This window comes from Colius striatus, chromosome 6, assembly GCF_028858725.1.
Source record: "Colius striatus isolate bColStr4 chromosome 6, bColStr4.1.hap1, whole genome shotgun sequence".
In the NCBI taxonomy this organism is placed as follows: domain Eukaryota; kingdom Metazoa; phylum Chordata; class Aves; order Coliiformes; family Coliidae; genus Colius; species Colius striatus.
In genome coordinates, this window is record NC_084764.1 from 4396804 (window position 1) to 4415646 (window position 18843).

An 18843-nucleotide genomic window follows, 5' to 3' on the forward strand; every position below is an offset into this window, starting at 1 on the left:
CTTTATTAATGTATTCCCCTTCCTACACCACGTCTCTTCTTGCTGTGTGTTGTGCAGTGATGCAACAGACTGTGGACCTGCCAACAACCTGTATTTAATGGAGCAGGCAAGAGGCTCTGGTACTTGATCAGAAGCTGTGCTGTGTGACACGAGGAGGCTCACTATTGATACACTTCTTGTTGCTTGTTACTGTGACTTCATACTCAAAACATGGCTACAGGGCTTGGTAGATAGGGTTTTGGTATTAGAAGAAACAAAACCTCTTGTTTTCCTGCATGTAGGAAGATAATGCAGCAGCTTTATTGATGCAGCAGTGCTTTCTGCAACTGTTTTGCATTTAAAATACTGTTTCTTGTGCCTCATAAGCTTACATGTTAGCTAAGCAAATGCACAAGTACTGTATGCAAGTTGTGTTTGTAATTGAATTAGCTTATGTCTTGTAACTGAATGTTTTCTGGGTCTTTCATCATGCCTTACTCTTTTGGTTTCATACTTCAAAATGGGTAAAAAAGGACCATTTCAAGCAAATACACATTAAAAAGTGTCTACAGGACAGCATAGTGGGAAAAGCTCCTCAGGAAAGCAGACTTTGGCCTGTTCAGAGACATCTTCATTCATCACATGTATGATGGGTTTGAGTGTACCCTTAACAAAACTCAGTAGATGATGAACCAGAAGGTTATGCTGCTATCCAGACGCACTTCCATAAGCTGGAAAATGGACTAACAAGTCTCATGAGGTTCATTGAAGAGAAATGCTAAGTCCTGCACCTGGGGAGGAATGATCCCTATGCTCCAGTACAGGCTGTGGACTTAGTGGCTGCAAAGAAGCTTCACAGAAAGGGACCTGGGGGTCCTGGTGAGGAATAAGTTGAACATGAGGTAGCAAATGTGCCATTGCAGAAAAGGCAGCCAACGGTATATTGAGTTGAATTGGGAAGAGCATTGCCAACAGACTAGGGGAGGTGATCATTCAGCTGTGATGAGGCCACATTTGGAGTGCTTTGTCCCCAGAGCAAGAAAGGAATGGACAACCTGGAGTGAGTGTGGCAAAGGCGAGTAAGGGATTGGAGACTGACTTGAGGGGAAAGGCTGAGAGAGCTGGGACTGTTCAACCTGGAGAAGAGAAGGCTGGGAAATTATTCTTATCAAGGTCTAGAAATACCTGAGGGAGTGAAGGCAAGAGAGCTGGACTCTGCTTGGACTAGAGCATCACCAAAGGTTCTTTCTACCTTTAATCTTGAGTCATTCTCTGAATCCTTTGAGTGCCCCAGAGCAGTGCCCTAATGTTTGGGTTCAGCATAGGTGAGAATGGAGCTTGTTTTAGCTGAAGCTGTGTTAAACACAGCAGTGGGTACAGCTGGTTCTAGCTGCATGTACTGGCATTGTCTGCTAAGCCTATTGTAAAACCTGTTTTATAAGCTGTAAAGCCTGTTGTGATGCCCTTCATTGCAGAGGACTTCAGTCTCTTTCAAGGTTTGTGGAGAGAGCAGAGAATGCTTTGTTGCTAGCTGACTAGAGGATACTTATTTTGTGCCAAGAGTCTCTCATTGTCAGTTCCTTTTAGGAAGCTGACCTGAGAGCTGGAAAACCCTCAGTTGCCTACTTCTGTAGCAGAAATGTCTGTAAAAAAAACGAGTTGGTGCATTATGAGCACAACTCACAACTTTCTGTGCGAGAGAGATCAGAATGAGCAAAACTTCTCTGGTCAGAGTGAGTGCAGCCCACTGTGTTTTACAGGATATGCTTGATGAGGTCTGAGGTGTCAAGGGATTTTTTGCTAGTGTCTGGAAATATGACTTCACTGGGGTTAACAGTAGTTGGAAAGATCTGCTTTTACTCAAGTGTACCAGACACTATCTGTGACTGGCTGCATTTCAGGAGTTGTGGAGATGTTTATGGTACATTGTCCTTGGTTATGCTGCCCACGAGAGAGGTTTGTTGGACAGATGGATGTGTCTCCTCCCACATCATAAAGTCCTATTAAAAGCTTAAGAGGTCCCAAATACAGAGCCTTGAAGTGCTGTCTCCTTCTTTGGAGGTCTTCAAGACCCACCTGGACATGTTCCTATGGGACCTGATCTAGGTGAACCTGCTTCTGCAGGGGGATTGGGCTGGATGATCTCTAAAGGTCCCTTCCAACCCTTGCCATTCTGTGATTCTAAGTTCTCCAGAAGAGGTCATGGTGCAATTGCAGGCTGGTACATAAGCTTCTATATGCATTTGTGGAAGATGTTCAAGTGGGAACAGAGTGGTACTCAAAGCCTTGATTTAAGCTGAAACAATAGGTAAGATGTTGGACAGTTAACTGAAGCCTGTTTTATGGAATGACTCTTGGCCAGAGGCAAGATGTATATCAAACAAACTAGCTGTTAAGCACTCTGAAGTACCTTGAGTCCAGTGTTGCCAGTCTATTGCTGTTGACCTTTCAAAGTACCAGATGTTTGGTGTCTGGAGTCAATCCACTTCCATTTGTAGTTGGTAAAATGCTGAGTGTGACAGTGGCAATCTCAAAGTGTTCACTTGCAGGACTGATCTTTCCTGTGGTTCACTTGGTTCCCAGTGATGATCCAAGCAATAGTACTTTGTAAGGGAAAATTGTTACAACCCAGAGTGAGATTAGATACCTTGGGACAAATAACATGAATCTCATTTGCAGCTTGTGACAGATTGATCTGGGCAAAGTAGTGACTCTCAGAATGTCTTTGGGGAAATGAACTAAGGAAATGCGAATCCCTGTTATGATGACATAGCTGTAGGACTTTCCATAGGCAGGGCAATATGAGGGAGTAGGGAACTTCTGTTATCTTTCCATAGATGCAGATCCATGTGTGATTCTTGTGTATGCTCTGCAGAAGGATTCTAAGTAGCTGAAGGAAGAATCAGCCGAGGAAAAAGCTGTAGAATGACAAGACATAATGTACTTGGTTAATCAAAGTAGTAGCAGGTAGTTGTTTCTTGATTGGTTTAGATATACCCATGTGAGGGGAAGATTTCAGATGGGACCACCTTTTAAACCAACAGACAAAAGGCAGCAAAAGATGCACAAGCTGGTGTCAGACCCAATTCAGACTGGAAGGATATTTGAGTGGTGGTGTTAGAGGGGTTTTTGATTTCTTGGAAGTCCTGCTGCATAAAGTTCCCTGCAGGCATTATGGCAGCTAACTGCTGAAACAGGTGGGTTTTTTCCAGTACATGAAATGTTTAAACTAGGAAAATTGTTGCATGGTCTCAAGGGGAAGCTTGTTAACATAGTACTGGTCCCACAGTTCCTGTTACGTGTGCAGAAGACTTGATGGGATGTCTTCAGTGGTCCCAGTGGAGGAGATGTCCCATTAGCCATTTGCATCATGTCCCAAGCTGTAGTTTTGTTCCAGTGCTGCATGATGGAAGCAAGCGCTGAATCTGAGCAAGACTGTGGATTGTATTTACTGATGCAGACTGGCTCCATAAGCCTTTCTTTGTGGTTGGGAAGCTAAAGCTGGCTTTGAGTCTCAGAAAGGCATTGGAGAGGTGATGATGTTCTTAAAAGTGAAGGGTGCAGGCTGATTCCTTTTGTGTGCATTGTTCAAGTGATGAATTTCTAGATATCATTATATCAGAAGGGATAAGGCTTTGCAGAAGTGCTCATCTTTTTGTGGGCGGTGAGGGCCCCTTGGGGACCTGTCTCTTTGTGGGTGGTAAAACTCACTTAGCCATAAAAGTATTTTCCCACAGCTTGCTGCCTCCTTTTTAAAGGAGGAAAAAAAATAATGGAGAAGTTACACATGCTGCAAAGCAGGGAGGGGAGGCAGGAACCCGTGTGATCTGCTGTGCAGAGGGGCAGGAATTCACAGTGACCTGCCACGCTTGGCTGTCATCTTTGAAGGCAATAGTCATGATTTGCTTGTGTGTTTTATATAGAATATCTTCATCAATGTTTTTGCAGCCACTCTGGCATAAAGATGGAGGAAGCTCTTGCTGTGGCAACGTGATTGTATGTTGTGTAAGGGATGAGAACACTGTGTACTCAGCTCCAACTCCTTTTCCCAGGTAGATGTGATTGTACAGTTGGATGCTTCTGCCTGCTACCCTGGAGTTATTGTTCTTATAATTGAGCATAAATGTATCATTCTGTTACTGTTTACTGTATATAAATTAAGGTTATTGCTAGCTACAGTGATAGTTTTCCCTCCACATGGTGTCATTACCTCCTCTTGCTCTGTTGGTTTTGTGCTTCTGGTCTGCTGGCTTTCCTTGATTACGGGGAAAGATGTTATGGGGGGGTATTTTAAGGTTAGTCTCTTTGTGCCTGTCTCTTTGGAGTTCTAACTTGTGGATTTGTTCATCACAGATGGGTTTTAACCTTATCTGGGCTGTTTACCTTAACATGAGCCATACTGAGAAATCACCTTCTCTACCTGGAGGCTGGAGGAGCTTTACAACGTAACCTGGGCACAAATTCATGCTATGGCCTTTTCCCAAAAGATAACAGCTGCATTTTTGAGTGGTTTTTGGGTGTTAAATGGGTGGAAAGTAGTAAGTGTCTTACATGAGACAGAGAGATTCTTAAGTAAACTGAGCAGAAGATCCAAACAGTATTTGTCCAAGAGCAAACACAGGCTTTGCTGAGGATGAGTGCACTATACAAATTCATACCAACTTTTTAACTCAGTGCCTTAGGACTCAGTCTAAAGCAAATGCAGACAGCAAGTGATTCTGCACACTAATAAATGTAAACAGGAGCTGACAGTGGAGGTGTATTTCCTATGTTTCCTCCTCCCCACCCCCTGTTTTCTCTTTGTGAAGTTGATATACCACCACCACTGAAGTGGGGCAGAAGGGAGAACCATCTCCAGTGTCTGCAGGAGCTCAGAGAGTTGGCTTTGAACTAAGCAGGAGCTGCAAGTCAGTGCTACTGAAGGAAGCTGTATTTTGTGTTCTTGAGCAGTAGGTTGACACACTCTCCTGCTGAGCTCGGTGTGGGCTGGAATCCAGCAGCCCTGGGATGCAGGAGTTGTGTTTCTGAGGGCAAAATCAGCGGGAGCCATGAGCCAACCTCTATGAGCGTAATTGCTCTGGGCTCTCAAGTCCTGCTGAGTTCTCTGGTAGCCTGGCTTCTGAGTCCAGCTCTTGCTGATCTGGGAATGAGGTTTGCATCTCTTTTTCCCCTGCTTCAAGCCCTGCCTGAAACTACATACAATTTCAGCTGTATCAAGCTGCTTCAACCCACCTGTTTTTGCAGCAATGAGTGGGAAGGAGTACGTAGGTGTGGCTTATGACCCATTAGGTAACTTCAGAGCTGGCAGCAAGCAGAGAGATCAGTGTGGAAGAAGGTGTGGTGATGTTCATAACTGCTCATTTGTCTCCTTCGGCATCTTTGGGGATGGTGAGAGGGGTAACAGTGGAAGTCATTCACAGAAGGCAAGGGAGGGGTAATCCAGGAATCAAACATGTAACCACCTTTGCTAAATAAGAGATACCAATGACAGTTAAGACTACTAGTCCTCAGCTTTGTCCAGGAAGGAGGTCACTAGAAGTAGAGCAACTTTAGTAGTATTTGAGAGATGGAAGGTAGATTGGAGAGGATCCAGACTGGACTTAGCCGAAAAAGTGACTGCTGGGAGCTCACGTGGGGCAGTTTGGAAGCTAAAGATGATAAGAACAGGGGGGTGAATGTGTTTCCCCTCCTCACCCTAGACATCCAAACTGTCATCCAGAGTCTGTGAGGAATTTAGAGATGGAAGAGGCTAATGCATGTTTGTATTGAGAGGAGACAGAAGGGCATACAAATATGTACAGTCAAACAGCAATGGATTGAAATTGGCACGAAATAGGGAGATGAGGATAAAATCCTAGAGGCAGGTGGAGTGCTTAGGAGGATTGGGAAGATGCTTCTGTATGTGATGGGAGTAATTGCAGGAGGGGAAGGAAAGGGAAGGTTGGAAGGATGGAGGAAGTAGTGTCACTTTACAATTTTCTTACAAGCAACTGAGATTGTGCAGAGAAATGAAGGCTGGAGGAGGGGAGGGTTTGAGGAATGAGTCAAAGGTGGTGATGAGGCAGCTGGGATTGCAGGCGTGGGTTTCAGCTAAGCTGGAGAATCACTTCATCTTCTTTCAAATAATTGTTCATATTAGCATTAGTGGTGTGGGCATGCATGTACCCATCCCTGTGATGTCTCCTGGTGTGCTGCACACACAAGTTGTTTGAGGATCTGTCTTTCGGTTCACGACAGACCAACCCAGTCGGATCCCCGTCTTCCTGGAGGTGCCACAATAGAAGAGAAAATGTGTGCAGTGGAGGGAATTGATCTGCTGACAGTTTTCATTAGTGTTGTCTTGCAGTAGATGGTGGAATGGGAGCTGGTATTGAGGTGGGTCAGGCTCAAAATGTGTTGAGAAGCATGTCTTGGGCAAGCAGGTAAACACTCAACACACACGTGCTTATGCAGCCAGATGGAATGAGAGGGACTGATAGTGAATGCTGGAAGACATGGAGTTGAGGTGGAGAGGGAGTCAGTGAAATGAAGTTTAGAGGAAGAGCCTATAGGCCACGTGGAATGAACAGGATTAGCAAGGATTTTGAAAGATGAGGCAAGAAAATATGTCACTAAGGACTTGATTGGGGGAGAGCATGGAAGGGGTGCAAGGGGAGCAGGTTTGTATCTTTTCCCAGCCTAGCTTGGCCACAGAAAACCCTCTGTTTGCCAGGTACATGCATGTCTTGACACAAGAAATAATGAAAGCTGAAGGCAAAGCCCCTTCATAACTTCTCTGATTGCAAACAAATCAGCTGTGACTGGATGTTGGTCTCCCTTCTCCTGTGGTTTTAGTGAGCTACTGTCTAACTTCTTCTATCCTTGGACTTGAGGAGGCCTGCTAAAATAGTGGTTTGGAACTGTAATGAGTTCTGGGACTGGGAATCTGACCTGGAATGCTCATCTAAGCCTGTGCCACCAATCCTCTGAATTTACTAGGAGCTGGACTGCTGGCTCTGCTGCTGGGATATCTTAGAACCTCTCACCAGTTTCTTTTCAGTTTGTGACCCCTGCCTCTAGTAAAGCATGACCTGCTCCAAATCTCAATTGCATAGGATCTAAAATCTTACTGCAAATCACTAAGTTGTGTTTGCCCTGTTTTCATCATCTGAATTTCCCTCCACTCTTGCTTATACATCTTCTGTAGAGTAGCTGTGATAGGTATAATGTATGGCAGCTTCTTGGACAGGTCTGCTTAGTATCCTCTGGAGCATTATGAGCTAATTCAAGCTGGATTAAGGTCAAGTCTGCCCTAAAAAGGAATAAAACCCATCTGAAGTAAACCCCTTGCTGGCATCTAGATCGTGCCAAACTGCCCTCAAAACTTCCTCCCTCAGCAAATATTCAAGACATTGTGAGAGCCAAGTACTTTATTTGCTGTAGATTCCTTTACCTTGTTCTTTTCCTATTGGATGAATGTGGTCTCCCCATTTGGTTTTTCCAGGCTGGGCTTCCTCCTTTCCATCTCACCATGCTTTAAATTTAAACTGTCTTCCCAGTAGTTAAACTGTTGTTAGATTTTTGTCTTTTCCCAGCTTGCTCCCTTCTGCTTTTTTTTTATTGTCTCCCTGTTCACCACTTTACCTAGAAAACAGCAAGCCTGGCTGTTTACTTCCCAGTTCCTGTCCTGCCTTCTCTTCTTCTGCTCATCACTTGGGAGATACCTCATAAATTGTTCCCTTTAGTGATGTCTTTTCAGCTTTATATTCCCTACTCAAGGTTAGTGCCTGTTTTCTTTGCAGACACAGCGACTGTGCAGAACCCACTGGTCTGAGAACAGACTCTTAATGAGTACAGTACACCTTTAATACATTTCATAAATACCACTGGTCAGCTCTTCATTTGCCCTAAGACACTTTGTTCATTTATTCTGTGGAGTTTATTTCACTTGTCAGGACCTGCATTCTTATTAGTGGAGGTGCATTTTTCCTTTGAGAGCATGTGACTTCATCTTAACCTCCCTAGACCAGCACAGATTGAGAACAGGCAAGTATTTCCTCAACAGAGCTATCCTGTTCACAGGATATTATGTCTGCAAAATGTAATGAAGCATTGAGTGTGTTTAACTCAGTGCTCTGGATTGTGATGGTAGCTCAGTCAGTGTCCCTACGCTGACACAGCATTTTGATTGCAAGTTTGGATGCACAGGGCTCATGCTGTGTTACAGCAGTCCTGAAATGTCTTTTAAAGGGTAGTCAGAATTTTTGCAAGCCTTCCATTCATTAGCTCTGAATGTGTTTCTGTGCTTGGAGCCTTTATTAATACTGCTATTTCCACAATGAGAAATGCCTGCAGGGTGTGGAAGCTTGGTGTTGTACTGCTACACAGTTAAATCTCAGCAATTCAGACCTTTTTAGCTTCTTGAGTTGGTGAAAGTTTGCATTAGTACAATATGGTGGTAGATAAGACATGCATGTGCTCCACAAAGATACCACTGAGGTGGTTTTTATCCCCATTGCAGATGAGTGTTTTGGCATAAGACACGCACATTTAAAGTTGTGCTAAGCACACAATTCTTGCAGTAAGAGCTGCAGAGGCGGTAGCAGGCATTTGGCTTGCTGACTTGTTTGGATTAATAGGATTTCATGTAGTTAAAATGCACACTCACCATGGAAAAAAAAGCTCTCCTGTGTAAAAGCAGTTTCATTCGTTATTTTTTTGGCCTCTAGCTGTTGGTGTAGCTCTCCTGGTATAGATGGGAGTGTTGCTACAACACAACTGGAGCCTCTGCTCTGGAGAGGAGTTACTCTGCACTGCAACTAATTTGATGGAGTTGATGATAAAGTGTAACCTGTGTGGAATATGGGCTAAAGTTGGCAAGTAAAATCTCATTAAATTGCAGGAGCACTAAATTATCTAAACCCACATGCAGCAGTTTTGGCAGGGATGGGTTAGCCTGATAAGTGCAATAATGTCTATGTTAGAAGAGTGAACTGCAGACTTACTAGATAGTATGGATGATGTGACACCTGTAGGGAGGACAAGCATTAGCCTTGCATAGCAAGGACATTCTGGCTAGGCAATGGCACCAACCCTGTGAGGGATTATTTTGTTGCTGCATTGAAAATATTCCTCTGAATCCAGACAACTTCTGCTAGACCAGAAAGGTAACTCCTTTAATGATTTTTGGAGGCAAAAGCATCTTAACTCAACTTCTCAGTGCCTGTTACTGGCTGAGGCACTGCTAATGGAAAGGCCATCTGTGGGTGTTCCAGTAACCTTGCAAACTTCTTCTTTAAGAGAGCAGGTGCCAGGATGCAGACAGGCAAATGACCCTTAAAAATCAGATGTTTAGGTTTTTTGCTTTGACATACAGAAGCAATGTTTGAGGAGTATGCCCAGCCTGAGTCACGTTGCACAATGAGCTCAGATGTGCTCTTGTGCTGGGGGGCACATTTATTCAGGGGAGAAGTCTGGGAAGGCAAGTCACTGTTCCCAGTATAGCTGCTTGGGAAGTTTGACCTTGTGTGCTTCAAATATGTGACAAAATGAGATGGGAGCTCTGGAGACTCAAGAGCTTCGAGTCTGGTGCCCACTCACATCTCTGGTGGAATGCTGTCCCCTTTGTTTTGTCCTTGCAAGACTCTCCATCCGAGGCAATTAGGATTAGCAGGCACATTTCATGCTCTGAAAAGTCAGAAAGGGAAAGAAGGAGGAGTTTTACAAAAGGAAATGCCTGCCAGGCACAGATTTAGCTCTGTTTTTGTGCAGAGAATAAACACAAGATGTGAAAGTTAAAAAGCAGAATTCCAACAGCATTTAATGAAGGGGCTTGATAATGATGCAAGGGACTTAGTGACTGGAGATGATGAGGGCATTGCAAGGGGCAGAGTTGGCAGAGGGAGGAGCTGCAGCAACACACAGCACAGATCAGCTATGGAGACCTTCCTAGTTCATCTTCACAGGGATGCTGTGAAACTTAAACTCTGGCAGAAGGGACGTGACATTTTGATTTGGGGAGTCACCTACTGTTTCTGGAAGCTTAGAAGGGAGGAAGGCTGTGAACATGCCCTGCTGTGTGGGTTCAAACAGAGGTGAAGGAAGAGAATACATGTTTCTTCAGAGGCTGCAAAGTTCATCTCTCTTCAGCTTTTTAATCAGCAGTGTGTCGTGGCTTCACGTGCTTCCCCTTCCCAGTTGAATTGTGGAAAACAGTTGCTCTTGCAGTTGCTTGGGTGCTGATTTCAAAGGTACTATCTTACTGACTTCTGAGTAGATATGTTACAGACTTCCAGATGGAGAAATGACTAACCTAGATTGTTGTTTCTCCTCACACTGACAAGGTAAAATTGCCTTAATCTCACCAGTATTTTCCAATAAATAGGTTTGTGGCTCCCACGGCAGGGCAGTAGCTAATGGTTCTTACAGCTGATTCCATAAGTATCAGAGTGTTTTATGGTGTGTGGAAGAACAGAAATTAGGGGGAAAACATAAACCCTTTTCTCCAACCCTTTGCTCATTGGTTTTTGTTAGGGCTTCTTTATGCATACAGACAAAAATCATCTAAAAGGCTGAAAAGATGCAGGAAAGGTCACAGCGAAACAGCAGTTAAATAAAATGCAGATTGTAACATATTTTTAGTGCTTGAATATTTTCCCTAAAAGGCTATACTGTAGGAAACATGTTTTACTGCTTGAATCATATGGTAGTGTGAGGCATGGTTTTAACACATGCTGCTGTCACATTGAAATAAAGAAGTGGTCTCAAAACAATGTCTGCAGAAACTTGCTTTAACAGCTCCAGTAGTTAGCTGCCTGGAAGACTCCAGCCTTGACTCTCCTTCCCAGCAAGGAGCCCAAAGGAGAAAAGAGAAAGCTTGTTTGCCCATCCACTTCTCAAACAATCTTGTGAATTGTTTCAGCCAAGGGTAACAGATGTCTCTTTCTGTTTCCATAACCTTTTCCTGTCAAGCTCTTTTAATGATACAGCATCTCTATTTGCAGGAAGATTTCTCGTGACTGTCTAGCTTGATAACATTTCACCTGCATACTTCATGGAGCACTTCCATCTCTTTACATAACATTCCAGTACTGTAACCAGTACCAGAATTCCAGGAGCCTCACTGTCATTCCCAAAACAAACAGGGTTTTGCTATTTAAAGTGTGTACACATACATGCTGTTACATAGTGTAAAGCAGTCGATATAGTGGAGCCTTCCCACGGAACTTCTCATCCACTGCAGCTAAAAGCATCAGAAGTGACAAATGAGGAAACAAACAGCTGAGCCTAAACAGTCCTTGTTCATAAAGGCTGTCATATAAAGAAGAAAATCACACTTACCAGCTTCATTTGAGTTGTACAAATGTAAGAGCACCACTGAGACTTGCAGCTCTGCCTCTTTGTACTTACTGCTCTGCAAGAATGAACTTTTATACTATGCAAGCAAGGCATCCTCTGAAGCATAAGCTAAATAATTACATATCAGTAACAAGATACAACTATCACTTTGTGCTCAGTTGCCAAAATCAGGCTCAAACACATCACATTCATCCCTTCTCCTTTCTGGCAGGTGTTGAGCAGTTCTGTTGCTCTCCACTCATCACTAAAGTGAGGCATGAGTAAGACACTCTGGTATGCCCATGGTTCAGATGGTATTTCTCTTTACCTTTTTTATTGTTGTTGTGATTTTTAGGGCATGAGAGATTATGAATCTTACAGATCAAAAATAGCACCCAAAACTTGTTTTAAATCCTGTCAGACTTTCATTGTGGCAAGGCAGTACTTGAGGTGAATGGCAGTGATTTTGGACACAGAAAGAAGGAATTCCTTCCAATTTATTTAGCTGAGATTTTTTGTGTCTGATACTGGGTGTTTGCAGAAAGTCCTTGGCAAGTTGGAGACTTAGACCACAATCTATCACCACCAGTAGCTGAGAGGGTTGAGGTGGCTACAGCAAAGAATTGGTCACCCTGAATAGGATGAGGACTACCTAAACAGTGACATGGGCTTGCTCCAGTGTGCAAAGGCTGTGGTAAGATAACTTGGCACTGAGGAGAGTACAGGGCTCTCCTCACCTGAGAGATTCTATGTGAATACTGCTGGCTCAACTCTTGCTGGTTCTGGAAACTTCACTATGTTGCTTCATGTTTGATTTTCCAGCTTGCATGCAGGGTGACGTGAGCAGGGGCATCTCTATCGGGTGACTGACACCAGAGAAGTGAGAATGCCCTTTCTTAAGGAGAAAAATCATTAGCTTGCTTGGTGAAGTGCAAACAATTCAGATGAGAGGAGAATGTGTTTGAAAAGGACTTGAACCACTTCTAGTTTCCCTGAGGGAAAACTGGGCTTTTCCTTCCCAGATGCACTTCTGTATTAGTTGTTATATGATCAGACAAAGGAAGGTTTCTAATGTCAGGAAGGTAAGATGTCAATGAGCCATCATGACTGTAGTGGGGATGGAGGCTTTGGGCAGGGCATCTGTTCATTTATTGTTTGTGTTTCTTGCAAATAAACTGAATTCCTTTTGAAATCTGAAACGTGCCTGGAAAATTCCCTTTCCTATATGATGCTTGCATTTATTCACAATGTGAGTTGAAGCCCTTGGGCACTTGACAGAGCTCCTATTAGGACAATCATCTTCACTACCTGCAGCTGAGGCCTGCTCAGATTCCCATAGTTGATAGGACTGTGGAACTCAACATGCTGAGCATCACTCCCTTTGAAGGGAAATTAGGAATGAGCATGAATGGGCAATTGTGTTTCTTCTTCTTTTGTACATCCGAGGTAAAGGAAAATAGCCTTTTGAAGGCTTTGGCCTTCAGAGAGCAGAGACCTCTTTGAGGCTTTCTCAATTAACATGAAATCTAAGATCCTTTCAGTGCTTAGCATATGCCATACTACTCTTAGTAATATTTTTGTGCATCCATTCATGAAAATCATTTTGCCCACTTCCTTATTTACAGCTTACTGGTACGTTGAAAACCAAGCAAAATGAGTCCTTGAAAATACCAGCTTGCTGTGTATACTGTTTCTACAGCATTAGCACAGGTTTAGATAGTTAGCTTGGTCACTTCAAAAGCAGCATCTTTGTGGCAGCCAGGAAGAAAGATTTACTGGGACTTGTCAAATTCATATTCAGGATTGAATATGTTTACTGTGATCAAAGGTAATCCTCAAAATCAGGCTGCCCCATGAAATACTTCAGGGTCACAGACGTGCAAGAACCCTGTTGCATCTGCTCAAGGCTTCAGAGATCAGTAATCACACTTCAGCTGAATTCAGTACTAGTTTAAAGAAGCTGGTGTGCTCTTGCAGCAAAGAGCTTCATCCTCGATTTGTCAAATAGATTTATCCTGCAGCCTGGATTATGGTAAATCTAGAACTAGTAAATGTGAAACTTGTCACTTGTGATAGTTCCTTTCTGCAAGTTAAAGTGTATCATTAGCTACAGTTACAAACAGGCTAATAAAGAGGTAATTACTTTTCAAAGGTACTCATGCTTAAAGATGCAAGTACTAATGTAGGGGTAATTTTATACTAAGGCCTAATCACTGTCTCAAATTGAGTCATAAATTAGCTCAGGGACTTCTCCAACTTCCTCAAGCTTATCTGTAAGCACCTTAATAAATCTTTCCTTACTATGAGGGGACTTGCCTGACATTAAAAACTTAAAATGATCTAGTCTAGAAAAAAAAAAAGAGCTCTGGTTTCTGTTAAATTCCCTTAATATCTAAATGTTCCACATTGTTGAAACTTGTACCCCAAAGCCTGTGTCGCTCTAGAGTATTGGCTCTTCCTCTGGGAGTCTAGTAGTAGTAATCTGGAAGTATCTTATTCTTCACTCAAGTGCTGGAGTGCCACAGAAAGTGACTTTGCACTGCTTTTTTCCCTTTCAGTCTAAACTCAGACATTAGCTTACATGGCTTGATTCATAAATGAGCAATAGCTGACTGGCAAAGGTTCATTTCTCCACATGCCAAGATGAGTTGGACCCTCTGAGGGGATTGAGACTGATGGATAAATATCTGTCACGTGTAGGTGGCCTATAAGAAAAGATTTGAGGATTTTTACCTTTTTTTTAAGTCTTTGTTAAGACTTTTCCCCCCCCCCCCCCCCTACTCTTTAAACTCTCTTGTCATGTGCTGAGTGGGGGTGGATGGAGATCGGGGAGAAAGGGGGGTGCTGCTGAAAGCATTTATCTTCCTTTCTGCCATCACCCAGTGTTTATTACGCAGTGATAGACAGACGCAGGAAAGCTGCCAATCAAACCTACGTTCACTGCATTTCAATTGGCCTTCACTTTGGATTTCAGCTTTCTGAAATCTACATCATCTCTGCAGTAAAAGGTCGTTCTGTTCGTGGGGATGACATGCCCGAGACCCTCAGCTACCCACTGCAGTCACTTGTGATCCCATCAAACAGTGGAACACCCAGGACAGACTGTCAAGTGCTTGATGGGAACTGCTCATAAGAGCTGATCTACTGCTGGCCATATGTAAGAACTTGAAGGGTGGTGTTGTCTCTAAGTTAAACTAGAACTTAACAGGCAACAGGTTCTGCTCTCACCTTGGCTGAAACTCTGACAGGGCAAAACCAGCTGAGGTGCACAGTGAACAAAAGCTCTGCAGTAAGCATTTTAACATCAGGTTTTCCACCTGTGGTCTCAAGTCTTCCCTATCTATCTAGTGGAAAAAAGTGAACAGCAAAGGTTAGGATAACACAGTTGTGTACTGGGACAGTGCGAGTTGGGGGTATTTTCCTCCCTAAATTGGATATGTGATATGTTTGTGTACTTTTAATCACCTTTACTACAGGACAGTGCATGTGGGAGGCTTCTGGCAGGACTTGTGATACAAATATTATTCCACTTTGTTATATGTAGCTGGATATAATTTAATAATTACACTTCTCAATTACATAATTAGTATGAGTAGAGGTAATTACTTAATAAAAACACTTAGATCATGGATTTGCCAGTAGTGTTAGGCACACTGGTTTAGAGCCTTTCAGAAATGGCCCAAATCCTTCTGAACATACGCCTTTTGCTCTACAAACCTTGTTCCCTGTGTCTTAATCCTTTCAACAAAGGTGTCTGCTACCTGAAGCACTAGCATTAGCTGATAGCCTTTGCTGGCTCTGAGATGTTATTCAGGGCTATACTGTAGATAGATAGATACTGTTTTTTCCCCTTTGCCAGCTTTGCAGTGTAGGATGTGACTGCCTTTGGAGGTGAAGCATATGCAAGGTTTAAAACGGACACCAAAACTAACCTGAAGGTTCCACAGAAAGGGATGAGAAAACCAGAATCTTTACAGTAACAAAAAACCCATCAAAACCATTTGCCAACAGCTTTGTTTTTCCAGTACTTGTAGCAGTAGGTACCACAGTTGTATGAGACGTGTGGAGTGGTTTTAGGACTGTCGATAGGCCTCTGTTGTCCATTAGGCCTCTGTGATGCAGGAGCACACGATCACTCTCTTAAGGGTATGTTTGTTACTTGATACACCTACAAAAGTTGCTCTCATTGCAGAACAAGTGGTGATTTTGTAATGTTCACCTGTAGTAAGATCAATATTCTGGAATTATGTGCCCTGAGTAGTACTTCTGTTGCCTGTCTTTGCAATGTTTTACTTACTCAGTCCTATAAGGCAATTGTTACCTAGTTGATGTTAGTTACTGTCCCACTGCTTAAAGCTTGTACAGAAACTTTTTCTTTTCTCCACTTGGTGTCTGGAGGCAAGATGATAGAAGAGCTACCCTTGTGTACCAAACCCAGGCTTGCCAGGAGGAGACTTTGAAAGATGAAGCAATGGAAAATTTAATTGTCCTTCTTCCACTTCTGGTTGCAGAATGTAATTTCATTAATGCATTGAATCTACTTTCTCCAGTGCATTTCTTTTGTTCAGAGGAGCCCTTTGTCTTGGGGAGTGTGGAGAACAAGGCCTTGGGCATATGTAAGAGCAGCAGAAATGTTCTTAATTCTTCTCTCCAAGTGATATGTGCATGTCTGACAGAAGGAGATACAGAGGCTGAGCAGACACGTGGTGGAGGTTTGTCGGTTGCTGGAGGCCTGGTATAGATGAGTACATAGTGTAAAGTTATCTGCTCAGAAGTCTTGCTCTTGGCATATTTCTTGGAGTATTTCTCCACCAAAAATCAGAGTTTGAGACAGCTTATCAGTGAAAAAAAGAGAAAGGACTAGCAGCAGCCTTCTTGGTGTCTTTATCAGCGCAGGTCTAGATTTGCCTCCTGACGTGGCTCTGCCCACTTTGATCTTTTACTTTGCAGGGAAAACAGTCTATTAGTGTGTATGTTTTCAGGCCATGTGTTTGGTTTGGTTTTTTTTTAAAACACAAACCTGGTGTGTTCTGCTGGGATTTGATAAGTAAAGATCCAACCATCTTAGCCTCCTCATCTTCCTCCACGCTACTTTCATTTACTGACAGTTAGCAAGCTTTTAGCTCTCTGCACAGGCAACTGTGTGGGGGGAAACAGAGTTAGCAAAGTGGTGTCTCTGTGGTAGCAGAAGCCTGAATCAGTCCTTCTGGGACAGTGAAGCCACTGACTTGTCTGTGTGTATCCCACCAGAGACAGTGTGGAGATGCTGAAATCCAGACTGTGGACTCAGTGCTTTTCTGCATTTGTGCTTAGGGATGATCTTGGTTTCCTCTCCCTTAAATTCTCTTACCTCGAGTTTCTCTGGGTGCCAGCATATGTGTGTAATGTAAGGACTGCATGCATATGAAAGCTCTAGAGACTGCAAATAGCTTGAGATTTTTTACTCTGGTACTATTATGGGAGAAGTGTTTCTAGTCTCCACTTGTCTCCCTGGGGATTGCATTTAATGCCTGTGAGTTTTCTCAACTGTATACTGACTTGAGTTACCAGTGACAGTACCTTTTTGCCTGGAAAATTCTGTTCTTTGTGCTCTTTTCTGGAGTATTCTGCTTAACCTTCTGCTTTGTGCCATTTCCCAAATCCTTGGGTAATTAGCAAGGGTCAGGTCGTTTGCCTGGAGCCAGGGCAGCCCCTGCCTGCTGTAGGTTGAGCCATTCAGAGCAGCAAAGAGCCAGCTCATTACATCCTCCTTTCCTACTATTTTGTTACCATCCTTACTGTGTGGCAAATATTGTAGAAAACCTCTATCTTCTGAGTGGAGTTTACAGTAGTAGCAGAGATTATGTCCACAAACATGTGTGATCAGACAGGGCAACGCTTTTCCTTAGTGTGTATTCTAATCTGTCTTCATAGCTCTGCTGGAAAATACAGTTTCGGTGGTACCAATAAGTAGAAGGCCTTTGCACCAAATGAATTGATTAAGATTTCTGCTTTGTGAACCTGAGCAAGCCTTCTCTCTCACAGACTTCCTTTTCTTTCAGAAATGTGTTGCAGGGAGGTGCCTTCCTATTCCTTTCCTTTGCTCTGTGGCTTATTTAGGACATATTGCCATTTCTGTAAATAAGGTTTCTTTAAGAACCTAGAATTTTGTGCTTTTGTTGGATTGTGAAAGGTTTTCTATGGTTTTCTCTCCCCAGCTCTTTTCTGGATAATCATCTAGAGGTTCAATTGCTAATTATTTCCTCCCTTTTGGTAGGTGCTGTGATCGGGGATGGACAATCAGCCGTGGCCAGCAACATTGCTAACACTACCTACCGGCTCCAGTGGTGGGACTTCACTAAATTTGATCTGCCTGAAATCAGCAATGGTAAGCTGGGAAGAACACCAGTAGTTTCTTTCAGTCTATGTCAAATAGAGCTCTCATGAACTCTGGAATCTTCCAAAGGTAGCTGTACTTTGCAGACCTTGAATTACTTGATTGTCTTGTTGCACTGAGAGCTGTAAAATGTTCAGCCTTTTGAGAAAGTTGACTAAAAGCATGCATAGCTATCCCTGCTCTATCTACCTTACTTATTTTTGCCATCAGCAAATCTGTGCATAAGTGGGTCTTTTTTAGTGAGCATTCTCAAGGGAATACACAAACCTCCTGGAAGAATTCTGTATCCAATCTCCTCATGTTTTTTTTACCAGTAAGTTTCTAGAGGGATATTATCTTTATACCTTTACATTAGAACCTGATAATGGGTTGAATTTGAATTCTCCAAGGTATTGACATTAGTGTGGGTTAAAGTGCTGCAACACATTTTGGGAATCAGGGCCCTGGTTTGTTGCTTACCACTGTGCAGCAAGCCAGGGGATGCAAATGCAGCTTCTAGCTGTTTATAAAAGCATTGATTCATCTCATATTTCAGGTGAAATCTACTTCTGGGTCAAGAATAGGAGTAATATTGCTGAACTTATTTATTCATGTAGTTCCTTCTTCTCTTTGTGAAAATCAGACCATTTTTTACATGTGTTCTGTGGCCTAAGCTGGCTTTCACAGTGGAAGAGGCTTCCCTATGCAGGCAGAAGCATATTTGATGTTTGTGGTCAGCTGATCAAGGAATATCTTTTTCAGGGCTAAAACTAACTTGACTAAAAAGGCTATTTTAAACCCAGAATGGTATCCTGATATAGCTTGCTGCACAGCTGCAGAAACGTTTGTGGCAGCCGGGGCTGAATATAGGAGGTAGATATTCATGAATGTTTCTTGGTACAGTGATTTGAAGCTTTGGCTATTTCTGTGCATGTATGTGAAAGTCATTGCTTGCCCTCTCAGCAAAAACAGACTGGGTTGTGCTTTAAGGGAGAACATTTAGAGGGAGAACAGGGGTTCTGTTTTCAGAAAGATTTCTGCAGTCACAGGTAGCCATTGAAATGAACTGACAAAAAGTTTCTCCCAGTTTCAGCCCTGTCTGTCCTGTAATTCTAGAAATTACATATCTGTCAGGAAAGGTCTCTGTGAGGGGCTGTCCTGTTGCTTAAAGAACCCACAAACAGGGCACATGT

At 43.0% G+C, this 18843-nt stretch overlaps 1 protein-coding gene across 8 annotated transcripts in view; it reads left to right on the forward strand.

The window, feature by feature from the left end:
• AMBRA1 (autophagy and beclin 1 regulator 1) overlaps positions 1-18843 on the forward strand; it is a 136910-nt gene that overhangs the window by 64839 nt on the left and 53228 nt on the right. For all 8 annotated transcript variants that reach the window (XM_061997718.1, XM_061997714.1, XM_061997712.1 and 5 more), the window contains one exon: positions 17552-17662. In XM_061997718.1, the coding sequence (XP_061853702.1) occupies positions 17552-17662 (111 nt within the window). The remainder of the gene's footprint in view (positions 1-17551; positions 17663-18843) is intronic.